The following is a 14,324-nucleotide window of genomic DNA, read 5'->3' on the forward strand; positions in this document are numbered from 1 at the left end:
AAATAATGAACATGCTCATTTTTTTACCGCGATGCGTTTTTTTGCGGAAAAAAACGCATCCATGTGCACAAAACATGCAGAATGCATTCTAAATGATAGAATGCATAATGTATGTGTTTTTAGAGTTTTTATAGCGTTTTTAGCGCAAAAAAAGCGAAAAAACCTGTACGTGTGCACATAGCCAAACACCGCAGCATCTCAGAGTCAAACATACCTGTCTAAAATCATATAGCCAGTGTCTGATACACATTACCCATGGATCAGGCAGCACACATCATCTGTCAGGTTACCTTTAAGCTAATCACCATTTTTTGATAGTGAGGAAACAGAACCATAATTACACAAAAAAGGCCCCATGAAAATAGCGTAAAAGACAAAACACAAAATAAGTATTCTGTTTTCTTTAATATATTTTTAAATATTAAAATGGAGGAAGCAACTTAAATCTAAGATGAGCAGAGGGGGCGGAGGGTTCAGGGAAGTATAAACCTAATGGATTCATTTACACAGTAAATTTCACAAAATATAGATTTGAGCTGGGAAGGGGCAATTGAACTTCTTTAAATTGCTGACTTTCATTAAAAAGCTTGCTACCCCTATTGCAGGACTAATCTATATACAAAGAATAAAGTCATACAAAGTAAAAAAGAAAAAAAAAAAAAGAAAATCTGCCTTTAACAAGAAGGCAACAAATGGGAAACAAGGTAAAAACGTCATAAAAAGTTTTGGGACGATGTGTGGATATTATACCTGTATGAAATGTATCAATGTGAAATTACAATCAAAATGTTTCCCTGTTGAGCCACGCAACATGCGGACATGTTTGGTGGGGTGCTGGTTCTTAGGTCCAAGGTTTTATATTGACATGATGACCACAGGTCATATTTCCACCATTGTCAGGCAATAATAATGTGATATTTGCATATTATCCTGAATACTCTGCATGACAAAGATGCCAGCAGGTTTAACTCTGAGCAGGAAACTAATATAATGCTGGCATATAGCCAGCTGCCCTATCAAGCTGCTTATCAGGAAGCAGAGACAGAACTGCCAGTGCTGTACTTTTCACAGATTAGATGTGGCTTAGATATTCAGTTAAACCCTCAGATTTGGTAGCAGGTTGTTCTTGTATTACAACTAGTGGAAAAACCTGGTCAGAAGTGAACCCTCTAGAGCAAACGCTAGTTGCACAACGTCTACTACTACACATTACATTGTCAAGAATTTGCTGGGAACGCACATCATAGTGAGAGGTTATTATGGGTTTTACAAGCAACGTAAGCCCACTTCATTAGAAGTTGGATGGCACATACATGTTGCTTTTAGAGTTTTGACCTTACAATACTTTAGTAATATAATCTTTATCATAAAAATACAAACTTTGATATGGAGATAAATAATAGTCCATTTGTGGCAGTTGGAGAACAGAAAAAGACATTCAAAAGGATTCATCATCAAAGTCTGGACTGGGGTTCCAGAAAAGAGTGGGGTCGCCAAGAGGGGAACAGGACTGGTGCATGTGGACATTGAGAAGCTGAGGGAAAAGTTCGGTGGTAAAAGAGTCCTCCCATGTCTGATCAGAGTTCAAGGGAGAGGACATATCACTTAAGGGTGATGTGCAGCCCTCATACCCAGAGTCACTGCCTGTCTCCAGAAGGCTTGCTGGTTTTTCCACAATGTCTTCGGCTGAGAGCAAAAAGCTCTGTGTGTCAACGACAGGTGGGACGTCATCTTCTTGGGATTCCTGCTTCACATTGATGGGGGCAATACAGGAAGGATTTAAAGATGCTTCTTCCGTTTTAATAACAATGTTGGTCTCAATTCCTATTTCGGAGTCTTGCTCTGAGCAAACAGGTTTTGTGTAGACATGATCAAACTTGATCAGTTCATTAATGGCCTCCAGCTTGATTGATGGGGTCCCCAAAGGAGAAGATGGGGCGGAGGGTATGGAATCTGATTCGACTTCTTTAATTTCTTGCTGGTTCCAAGACAAGTTTTCTTCATAGGTAAGCAACATGTCTGAGTCCAGGCTTTCCAATAAGCCCAGCAAGATATCAGACTGAAAAACAAAAATTAAATAATTAACAACAGAATCTAAAAATTATAAAACTTCCAAGACAATGTACCAATTGTTCACCATTATCACATTTGTTCTGCATCTGTGAAGAATATTCTTATGTTTTATTTGGCATTGCTTCAATATTCCGCGCTTTCTAGCATCTTAAAAGGTCATTCAATTGTTCAGTAGCAGATTAAGTGACCTTCTAAATGGTTTATTGTTTTAATCCTTTTATTGATTTAGCAGTCTGTTTGTTGTTCTTGCTTGATAGCCTATGTGTATCCTTCCACAAAAAGAACCAGTTAGCAAAAGCAGAACAGTTGGACCATGGCAAGGTCGGGGGGGCTGTTACTGCAATGAGGAAGTCCCACGACAGTTGTGAGAGCTATATCCACACATAGCAAATAGTGACCATTATACAAGGGGGAATGCTGTCACACTAATAATTACTCTTCACAGGAAAATGGTAAAGTCAAAATATGCAGAAATATTGGAAATATCTATAAAGCAAGTGAATGTGCTACTAACCTCCAAGGAGACCCTTAATTTTAACTAGAGGGCATCTGCCCCTACTGCATTATATTAGCCTGTTCCTTCTATAGATACCATAACTTAATGAAAAAAATGAAGGCATTTATGACAGGTACAGGTTATTTTTTAAAAAAGAGCCCTTGGGTGCTCACCTCACAGTCTGAAGAATCAGGGCTGTCAGAATCCATGCAGACATGGTCAAGTTCGGAGACATCTGGGCCTGCTCCTGCTGCAGAGGGGCACATAGTCTGAGTGCTGCGGACTCAGCGGACCCGGTCACCGGCCTGACCTCATCTTCTCTGGACTGTGTCAGAACCTACCGAAGAGTTGACACATTTAAGGCACAAAATGACTTTCTGGAGCAAAACCGACAGGACACTGGTGATAAGCTAGACATTTCCTCTGAATAACTTGTATTTTAAAATCCAAAGAAACCACAAAGTGGAAAATAGCATTGTTCCTCTAGTTTTGGATTGTGAGAAGCTTACAGAATGAAGAAAGGACAACCCCGGCATACGCCTAAGTTTTTGCTTTGACATGTTATGAAATCGTTCATGTCTTTTATGGAAAACTTCCTCACACCTTGCATTGTATGCAAAACTAACGAATGACAGGTCTTGGTTACTCGAGTAACTTCATGCAGAAAGAAATCGACTTCCTTCTAATTCAAGGAAGCAAGAGGAATCTAGACGTCCAGCTTGTGTGACAAAGGAGCACAGCAAATAAAGCAGATGATTGCCTGGGGCTGTTCTCAAATAATAAAAGATTTACTTCATTTTAACACTCCACCTTTGCACAATATGTTGTAAGAGAGACTGACGTGTGAACATTTTCCCCATCCTCTGCACATTGGAGACAAACCTACAGCTGGTTCTACAGGTTCCACATACTGAAATCCACTGCAGGAAACAGCCCAATCTCTCCTGCTCCTAGCAACAGGCTAAGAGTATGAGATTTCCTACAACCAGATTAGGAGATTTCTCTAAACCCAGCAGTGTGCTTAGTAAAAGCCTTCCTGCGGAGGAATAGTCACATTCTTGTCATATGGGCACCGGATATGGCACTGTAATGTTGTCTATACTTCCTTCACAGAAAAGGGAAAACGCAAGCTTCCATTCATGGCCTAGATAATCACCTCAACTTCTTCGTCTTTCACCTCCAGGGCTTCAAGGCCCAATCTCTGTCGTAGTTCTTGGTTTTCAGTTAACAAGCCATGCGACTTTTCTCGTAAAAGCTTATTTTCGATCAGGAGTTTCTCATTCTAGAAAAACAAACCAAAAACATTAATTTTATTTTTTAGCTCAGTATAGATTACTAATTCTGAAACAATGCCTCATGAACATGTGCACAGAGGATGTACGGGAACACACCAGATTACAATGGTTACATGTCACCTATAGTGCCCCATATTAGAGTTAGCCGCTACAAGCAATGGTTGTAGGAGAAGAATAGCAAAAAGGTGACTGATGAAGAATGTCTGATTTATTTCTGTAATATTCATTTACAGTGGGTACGGAAAGTATTCAGACCCTTTAAAAATCTTCACTCTGTTTCATTGCAGCCATTTGGTAAATTCAAAAAAGTTCATTTTTTTTCCTCAATAATGTACACTCTGCACCCCATCTTGACTGAAAAAAAACAAATGTAGTAATTTTTGCAATTTATTAAAAAACAAAAACTGAAATATCACATGGTCACAAGTATTCAGACCCTTTGCTCAGTATTGAGTAGAAGCACCTTTTGAGCTAGTACAGCCATGAGTCTTCTTGGGAATGATGCAACAAGTTTTTCACACCTGGATTTGAGGATCCTCTGCCATTCTTCCTTGCAGATGCTCTCCAGTTCCGTCAGGTTGGATGGTGAACTTTGGTGGACAGCCATTTTCAGGTCTCTCCAGAGATGCTCAATTGGGTTTAGGTCAGGGCTCTGGCTGGGCCAATCAAGAATGGTCTGAAGCCACTTCTTTGTTATTTTAGCTGTGTGTTTAGGGTCATTGTGTTGTTGGAAGGTGAATATTTGGCCAAGTCTAAGGTCCAGAGCACTCTGGAAAAGGTTTTCATCCAGGATATCTCTGTACTTGGCCGCATTCATGTTTCCTTCAATGACAACCAGTCGTCCTGTCCCTGCAGCTGAAAAACACCCACATAGCATGAAGCTACCACCACGTTTCACTGTTGGGATTGCATTGGCCAGGTGATGAGCAGTGCCTGGTTTTCTCCACACATATCGCTTAGAATTATCAACAAAAAGGTCTATTTTAGTCTCATCAGACCAGAAAATCTTATTTCTCATAGTCTGGGAGTCCTTAATGTGTTCTTTAGCAAACTCTATGCGGGCTTTCATATGTCTTGCACTGAGGAGAGGCTTCCGTCCAGTCGGGCCACTCTGCCATAAAGGCCTTGACTGGTGGAGGGCTGCAGTGATAGTTGTCTTTGTGGAACTTTCTCCCATCTCCCTACTGCATCTCTAGAGCTCAGCCACAGTGATCTTGGGGTTCTTCTTTACCCCTCTCACCAAAGCTCTTCTCCCAGGATTGCTCAGTTTGGCTGGACGGCAAGGTCTAGGAAGACTTCTGGTGGTCCCAAGCTTCTTCCATTTAAGGATTATGGAGGACACAGTGCTCTTAGAAACCTTGAGTACTGCAGAAACTCTGTTGTAACCTTGCCAAATCTGTGCCTTGCCACAATTCTGTCTCTGAGCTCCTTGGCCAGTTCCTTTGACCTCATGATTCTCATTTGGTATGCCATGCACTGTGAGCTGTGATGTCTTATACAGACAGGTGTGTGCCTTTCCAAATCAAGTACGATCAGTTTAATTAAACACAGCTGGACTCCAATGAAGGAGTAGAACCATCTCAAGGAGGATCACAAGGAAATGGACAGAATGTGACTTAAATATAAGTGTGTGAGCAAAGGGTCTGAATACTTATGACCATGTGATATTTCAGTTTCTTTTTTAATTAAATTTGCAAACATTTCTACATTTCTGTTTTTTTTCAGTCAAGATAGGGTGCAGATTGTACATTAATGTGAAAAAAAAATAACTTTTTTGAATTTACCAAATGGCTGCAATGAAACAAAGAATGAAAAATTTTAAAGGGTCTGAATATTTTCCGTACCCACTGTAAATCTCTATTTGGAATGGAAGGCATATGGAGGGGGGTTCAGTAGGGCCCTCAACAGTTTTCCAGGTGACATGTGCAAGGCATTAATATGGTCGTCTTGCCTGTCGCACTCCTCCTCTCACTCCCTCCCTTGAGCCGTGAAGATTGCTCGCTGCATGTTCTAATAAAGGACGTTTAAACTGTCACAGATCGGTGAGTGCTATTGCATTTCTTTTACCTTCTTTGGATTACATGGACATTTTGTTTCACGCCAGCACCTCCTGTCTCTCGATCGGACTACCATTGTTTAGGAATTTCTCACATTAAGCTGATTTTCTCTGATAAGTTGAGCGGTGCTGCTTACTTTTTTTCTCTTTTTGGTCTGGATTAATATGTGAAAGCTGAGATATTTATTTACATGTAATATTACTAAGTGAAGACCAAGAGGTGACATTTTTTAATATTTTTATAGGGTTGTTGCAGGCAGGGTGCGATATGTACCTGAAAGGTGTAATCCGTCCTTAAAATACACGTCTGCAGTCACTCTATGTGACTGTAGACTTTGTAAATGCTCACATAGCGCACACTTTCGAAAAATGAACTATATATCTGCTATTTAGTAGTATCTGCTGATAAACGGTGGTGAGTTTTAAAGAAGCAGAACGTTCTTTATAGGTTTTTTTAAACAAATAAATTGTTCTTTACTCATCCTCCCTGGGTCCGGTGCTGAGTACCTGCCGCTACTACCAGGATATCTGTTATTGTCAGCAACGTTGACATCACGACAGCACTGCAGCCAATCAGTCAGTTCAGTGGCCCTGCCTTTAAAGACTGCACAAGCCGCTCAGTGATTTGCCACGCTGTCAAAGTTATGTTAGCGCTGCGGACAATAACAGACACTGGGTCCCACAGTGGAAAATCAGAGCTGGACCCAGGGCAGGTGAGTAGAGAACTTTTACAAAAAAAAAAATCTACAAATGGAAAATCCCTTAAAGACAAACAAGAAAAGCAGTACATTACCTCCAGCTCCAGATCCAACACTTGCTGCTCCAGTTCGCTCATTCTGGCTTTTTTTCTGTCACGTGCTGTTTGAGCTGCCACTCTGTTCTTTAATTTCCTATTAAAATACAAATACGGTATATATTAAGTTTGTGATAAGGAGCTGAACGTTCAGACGATGAAAGCAATCCACATCAGGATAAAATGTCTGCGGGGTGTAGGTGTCTACTTTGTAATTACAGGTAACAAGGGAATATCTAGCAGGCTAAAGGATAGGAAATAGACTGGGCCCCAATTCCAGCACACAACGTGTAATCCAAGCGTCATATCAGGAGCAAGTACCTTCATGTCTAATGGAAAAATTACACAGGATTGCATCAGCTTAATGATACTGCTGAGTAAGAGAAAAACAGATGGCATATACCCAGACCAGGGCCGCACCGTGCAGAAAGGCTCAAGGACAAGTCCTCAAGCAAGAATTTTACAGGGAAGAACATTGTATTTTTATATAATCTTTATAAATGCGATGAACAATGTCAATACAATAAAAGTGGTATATTCGGCTTGTAATACATGCCCCTTAGCCAATGCTGAGTATCTGTACAGATCCATTCAGGACTATGGGAAAGCCAAGCTGAAACCAATCAGAAATGCAACAGCAGCCATATGGCTTGTCATCCAGCTTTTCCCCAAAGAAGATGGCTAAGTAAAGTAGTTGATGATGAGAGAATATTAATTCCCTTATAGGACACGCTACTCTCCAGTTTCTTCCTATCTACACTCAATAACGCTAAAACTGAAATACCAAGAAAAGATGTGGAACTGTGAACGTCACAGGATCAATAGACATGTTAAAGATATGCAAAATATAAAAAAGTATGGAAACAAAATTTTCAAAACATCTTGATTTATTCAGTATTAAATATGAGCAACATATTCAGAAATGCAAAGGGAGGTGCCAGCAGTGGAGCTTGATGATTTGCCCAAAAGCATTCAGTGTGGCAGAACCTTCCTCATACAACCATTAATAACCTCACTGATAGCAGTCAAGGTGTGTAAATAAGTGTATACTATATACTAAATAAACCAAGAAATTTTGTTTCCATTTTTCACCATTTGCACATCATTAACATCATATTCATCCTGTGATTTTCAGAAATACACAACTTTGCCTTCTTGGTGTCGCAATTTCAGTGTTGAGGAGTCAATATAAAGGGGAACCTGACACAAGATGCCAATTAGCCTAGTAGGAGGCTGTAGATAAGCCCCTGATGTATCCTGAAAGATGAGAAAAAGAGGTTAGATTATACTCACCCAGGGGCATTTCCGCTGTGGTCCGATCCGATGGGCGTCGCGGTCCGGGGCCTCCCAACTTCATAGGATGACGTCCTCTTCTTGTTTTCACGCTGCGGCTTCGGCGCAGGCGTACTTTGTCTGCCCTGTTGAGGGCAGAGCAAAGTACTGCAGTGCGCAGGTGCTGGGCCTCTCTGACCTTTCCTGGCACCTGCGCACTGCAGTACTTTGCTCTGCCCTCAACAGGGCAAAGTATGCCTGCGCCGAAACCGCAGCGTGAAAACAAGAAGAGGATGTCATCGTGAGAAGATGGGAGGCCCCGGACCCCGACGCCCATCGTACCAGGACCGCCCCTGGGTGAGTATAATCTAACCTCTTTTTCTCAGCTTTCAGGATACATTGGAGGAGGGGGGTGCTTATCTACAGCATTACAGAATGCTGTAGATAAGCCCCTGATGCCGGTGGGCTTAGCTCACCTTCGATTTTGGGGGTGACAGGTTCCCTTTAAGCTCCTTTCATGTCAGCATTTCTGCTCTGTCATACAAGGTGCAAGAACTGTTAAATGATGGTCCCCAACACCATCTCATGGGCTGTAATGGGGGCTCATCTGGATTCCACCATAAGGCCCAAATGGGGCCTCTAATGACTAAGTAAAAACAGCCTTATTAAGACTTGTTCCAAACATTTTATTAATTATTATTTTTTACACTGCATGATTATTATGAAAGTGCGTTCCAGTCTTTGGTTGCACAAACCATTCTCAGCAGTGCATCATCCTGTATAAACAGGACCTGTGCTGCCGAAAGCAATGGCAGCCTATGTGCACTGAGCGATCTGGTGCAGATTGTTCAGGGCTCATCTGAAAGTTGGACTGTGTAAACAAGCTACTAGACGACCAGCAAGCGTGTTTCTGGTCGGCGGTCTTTAACACTGCACATCACAGTGTAAATGATCCAGTAAAGGGGTATTCTGGTTTTGTAAAACCCCTCTTCCCCATCTGCAGTTTGAAAAAAAAACAAACAAACTGCAGTACTTACCCTACACGGGTCCAGTGCGGAGTCTTGGCCGCTGCTCCCAGTGTGTGTGTTATTGTCTTCAGCGCTGGCGTTATGTGGATTTCGCTCACTGCCCGAGGTTACGGCACAAGCCGTTGACCACACTTATTGGCTGCAATGCTGTTCATATGACATCAGCATGGAAGACAATGAAGACACCAGGAGCAACGATGTAGACTCAGCACTGGACCCAGGAAGAGTGAGTAAACTAAACCCCAGCTAGGGAAGAGGCCAAGTCACTGACAAACTTGAGTGTGGGACTAATGTCTATGCACAGTAGACACGGGAATGGTTAGTTCATAACGTAAGAGACGAGGTCAAGCTTCTGATGGACAAACAGTGGAGGTTTGGTTTGGAGTTTGGAGGGGTTTTTTTGAGTCACCAGCCTTATATAAACCAATAAAACTGACGGGTACTCAGCTCCTGATATGGTCACCGCGTCTTTTACCAAATCAGACTGGGACACATTACAAAATTGGTACAATGGGAAACCAGACTCCCTCTTCCACTATACAGAGGTCTTCAAGGCCACATTCACTATTTATAAGCCAAAACCAGGAGTGGGTAAAAAAAAAAATACAGAAGTGGTGACTAGTTTAAACTTTTCTTCTGATTGTTCCTTTCCTCCTCCATTTTTCCCTAGGAGAACATTTTTTGCCTTTTTTTATATTTACAAATATGTGTTTCCAAATCACAGGACAGTCATGATGTCTATGCACTTAGTGGCCATGATCCACGTGATTTATGCCCTGGAACACTAAGCTTTCTAGATCTAAAGAATTCATTCCATCAGGAACCCAAGGGACAGGAAATCCCAGAAAGGACATGAAAATCTACAGGGAGACTGAACAGTTTCTGAATGTGAGTGAAAACCGCCCGGGCCATACGGAAGGACCTAGAAGCATTCAGGGTGGGGATGGTCTGTGCCTCATTTCCTCATCCTAGTGAGCTGCTAGTTCCATGCGGTTATTCTGGGCCCGGAGAGGAGCCGGTGTTCTCCAGCACTCTCCACACCGGCAGGTTTATTTTTGCCTTCAGGGGATTAAAGAAAAGTAACTGACAAAGCTGCGAGGGTATCACGGGACATTTAGGCTTGGTACACAATCTACACGTACTACTTGTAAAACGCACACCTATATTTAGAGGTTATCCCGGGGTAAGAAAAAACAGGTTAAACGCCAACAAATGAAAGGGCGGACATGACAATCAAGAGGGAGTGAGACATTTAACTGGAGTCAGTAGAAAATGCCCCTGATGTGTCAGCTTTACCCTTGTTTGGCCATTAATAATGCATCATGTACAGCACAGCCCGCAGCGCTCCGGCCCGGACACGGTTGAGACATTTCGCTTATTGCGCAAGTGAAAAGTTCCAGGAAGAGATAATCGGCTTAAACTCCGTAGATAGATATTTATTCATGGCTCTCAGTGACGTCAAGCCAGCCAGCTCCCCTACATGCCACGTAGGCCAGTCAGCCAGCATCCTCCCACACAGCAGGCCATTTACTGGAATGTCAACAGCCCCCATAAGGCAGGATGCAGGGGAGAGGAGGACTACTGTGCCCAGGAGCCAGCAGCACACTGCCATAGGACACACAAAACTTACAATGTAGCAACATCAGGATTACACAGGAAGGCACTTAACCCCTACCCTGCTGGACAAGGACCAATCTGTCTAAAAATGTCACTATTTCCACCAAGATACCAGCAAAATTCCAGTTGTAGGCTAATAAGTTTCCAGACATTGCAGTTAATCACAATCAGAAGGAAACATCCTGACTTGATCAGATCAGCACATGTCTGGGTGACAGCTCAGGGGGAGATCCAGCACAGTGGGGGGGGAGGGGATCGTAGTAGGGGGGAGATGCAGCACAGTGGGGGGATTAGGTATGATCGCAGATCAGGGGGGAGATTGCAGTAGGGGGGGGAGAGATCGCAGATCGGGGGAGGGGGGGGGGGGGGGGGAGAGAGATCACACAGCTCTGGGGGGAGATCACAGCACAGTGAGGAGATGCAGCTCAGGGTACTAGGACAGATTATGCAACTGTCACACAACAGATAAGCCTTCTAGGAAGGGCAGCTGCTACTTGTGGAAGGCTCCATACAATCAACCAACACACTGTCTACCAGACATAATCACAGGGATGGGCAGAGGCACTGACACACACTATGGGGGGATGCTCACCGTAGGATAGCCTTTCTCCAGTGCGCACTATATACACAGTATACACTATATCCCATAGTATACACATACGGTATTCAGTACCAACTATATCCCCATAGTATATACTATATCCTCGTAGTATACAGTACACACTATATCCCCATAGTATACATATACAGTATATATAATATACACACACAGTATACACTATATCCCCATAGTATACACACACAGTATACAGTACACACTATATCCCCATAGTATACACACACAGTATACAGTACACACTATATCCCCATAGTATACACACACAGTATACAGTATACACTATATCCCCATAGTATACACACACAGTATATATAATATACACACACAGTATACACTATATCCCCATAGTATACACACACAGTATACAGTACACACTATATCCCCATAGTATACACACACAGTATATATAATATACACACACTATATCCCCATAGTGTACACACAGTATATATAATATACGCACACTATATCCCCATAGTGTACACACAGTATATATAATACACACACACTATATCCCCTTAGTATACACACAGTACACACAGTATATATAATACACACACACTATATCCCCATAGTGTACACACAGTATATATAATATACGCACACTATATCCCCATAGTGTACACACAGTATATATAATATACGCACACTATATCCCCATAGTGTACACACAGTATATATAATACACACACACTATATCCCCTTAGTATACACACAGTACACACAGTATATATAATACACACACTATATCCCCTTAGTATACACACAGTATATATAATATACACACACTATATCCCCTTAGTATACACACAGTATATATAATACACACACACACTATATCCCCTTAGTATACACACAGTACACACAGTATATATAATACACACACTATATCCCCTTAGTATACACACAGTATATATAATATACACACACTATATCCCCTTAGTATACACACAGTATATATAATACACACACATTATATCCCCATAGTGTACACACAGTATATATAATACACACACACTATATCCCCATAGTGTACACACAGTATATATAATACACACACACTATATCCCCTTAGTATACACACAGTATATATAATATACACACACTACATCCCCTTAGTATACACACAGTATATATAATACACACACATTATATCCCCATAGTGTACACACAGTATATATAATACACACACACTATATCCCCATAGTGTACACACAGTATATATAATACACACACACTATATCCCCTTAGTATACACACAGTATATATAATATACACACACTATATCCCCTTAGTATACACACAGTATATATAATACACACACTATATCCCCTTAGTATACACACAGTACACACAGTATATATAATACACACACACTATATCCCCTTAGTATACACACAGTATATATAATATACACACACTATATCCCCTTAGTATACACACAGTATATATAATACACACACATTATATCCCCATAGTGTACACACAGTGTATATAATACACACACACTATATCCCCATAGTGTACACACAGTATATATAATATACACACACACTATATCCCCATAGTGTACACACAGTATATATAATAAACACACACTATATCCCCTTAGTATACACACAGTATATATAATATACACACTATATCTCTTTAGTATACACACAGTATATGTAATACACACACACTATATCCCCATAGTGTACACACAGTATATATAATACACACACACTATATCCCCATAGTATACACACAGTATATATAATACACACACACTATATCCCCATAGTATACACACAGTATATATATACGCACACTATATCCCCATAGTGTACACACACAGTACACACAGTATATATAATATACACACTATATCCCCATAGTATACACACAGTATATATAATACACACACACTATATCCCCATAGTATACACACAGTATATATATACGCACACTATATCCCCATAGTGTACACACACAGTACACACAGTATATATAATACACACACTATATCCCCATAGTATACACACAGTATATATAATACACACACTATATCCCCATAGTATACACACAGTATATATATACGCACACTATATCCCCATAGTGTACACACACAGTACACACAGTATATATAATACACACACTATATCCCCATAGTATACACACAGTATATATATACGCACACTATATCCCCATAGTGTACACACACAGTACACACAGTATATATAATACACACACTATATCCCCACACAGTACATATAATACACACACACGCAGCATATCCACTGCCGCCATAGCACGGGGGTCGCCGCACCTCCTCAGCGCCTTCTCCTCCGGCGTCAGATGTGTCAGCCGCTGCCGTTTCCTCGGGGGGACATCGCCGCTGGCTGACTCCGGGCTGGACGGACTGTGGATGGGTAACATGATGGACGCCAGAGAATTGCAGTCACTCTGCTCCGACTGGTTTCCAGGGATAAAGATGACTTTGGGGGCTCCCATGACAACCATGTCCGGTGCTGGGGGAGGACCGGGGACGGGAGAAGGACCGGGGACAACAAGCCGGCACAACCTTATACACTGAACTGAGCACTGCAATCACTCATAGCTACAGTGCGTGTCCCCTCCCTATTGGGCAAGCCCAGTGATGTCACGTGATAAGCACAATGCAGCTCTATGGTGGTTTCGCTGCAGAACAGGACGGCTCACTCCTTCTGTGGGGGTGCAACCTTTACCCCGGCCCTTCCTTCTTCAGGACTAGTGTTAGCAGAGCTGATATTATGGACTGTGCTGCAGATCCAATCAGTTAGAGCATCCATCACCTTATCCTTTTATTTGATTATACCTTGAAATGTGACAAGAGCTGGACACAGGTGGAAACCTATAATTAGTAGATTGATTTGCACGTCCCATTCCATCGGTCACGGCAGTGGTCTGCGGTTGCTGTACAGAGTAGGGGGTACCGATTATTTTCTGCCGACATCCGTGACTCTTCTTTTGATTAGTCGGCCCGGCACAATGTCACATGTCCGTCACACGACGTTGCAGCGGGTTGATCAAAAGAAGAGCCGCGGAGATATG

At 41.8% G+C, this 14,324-nt stretch overlaps 1 protein-coding gene across 1 annotated transcript; it reads right to left on the reverse strand.

The window, feature by feature from the left end:
* Positions 1–386: 386 nt before the first annotated feature.
* On the reverse strand, positions 387–13,866 carry XBP1 (X-box binding protein 1). The gene is given in 6 exon segments (XM_069754415.1): positions 387–2,059; positions 2,743–2,826; positions 2,829–2,906; positions 3,726–3,851; positions 6,714–6,810; positions 13,561–13,866. Coding segments are annotated over 6 exon segments (1,200 nt in total). The 5' UTR covers positions 13,755–13,866; the 3' UTR covers positions 387–1,438.
* Between the last annotated feature and the right edge of the window lie 458 nt (positions 13,867–14,324).

This window comes from Ranitomeya imitator, chromosome 1 (assembly GCF_032444005.1).
Source record: "Ranitomeya imitator isolate aRanImi1 chromosome 1, aRanImi1.pri, whole genome shotgun sequence".
Taxonomy (NCBI): domain Eukaryota; kingdom Metazoa; phylum Chordata; class Amphibia; order Anura; family Dendrobatidae; genus Ranitomeya; species Ranitomeya imitator.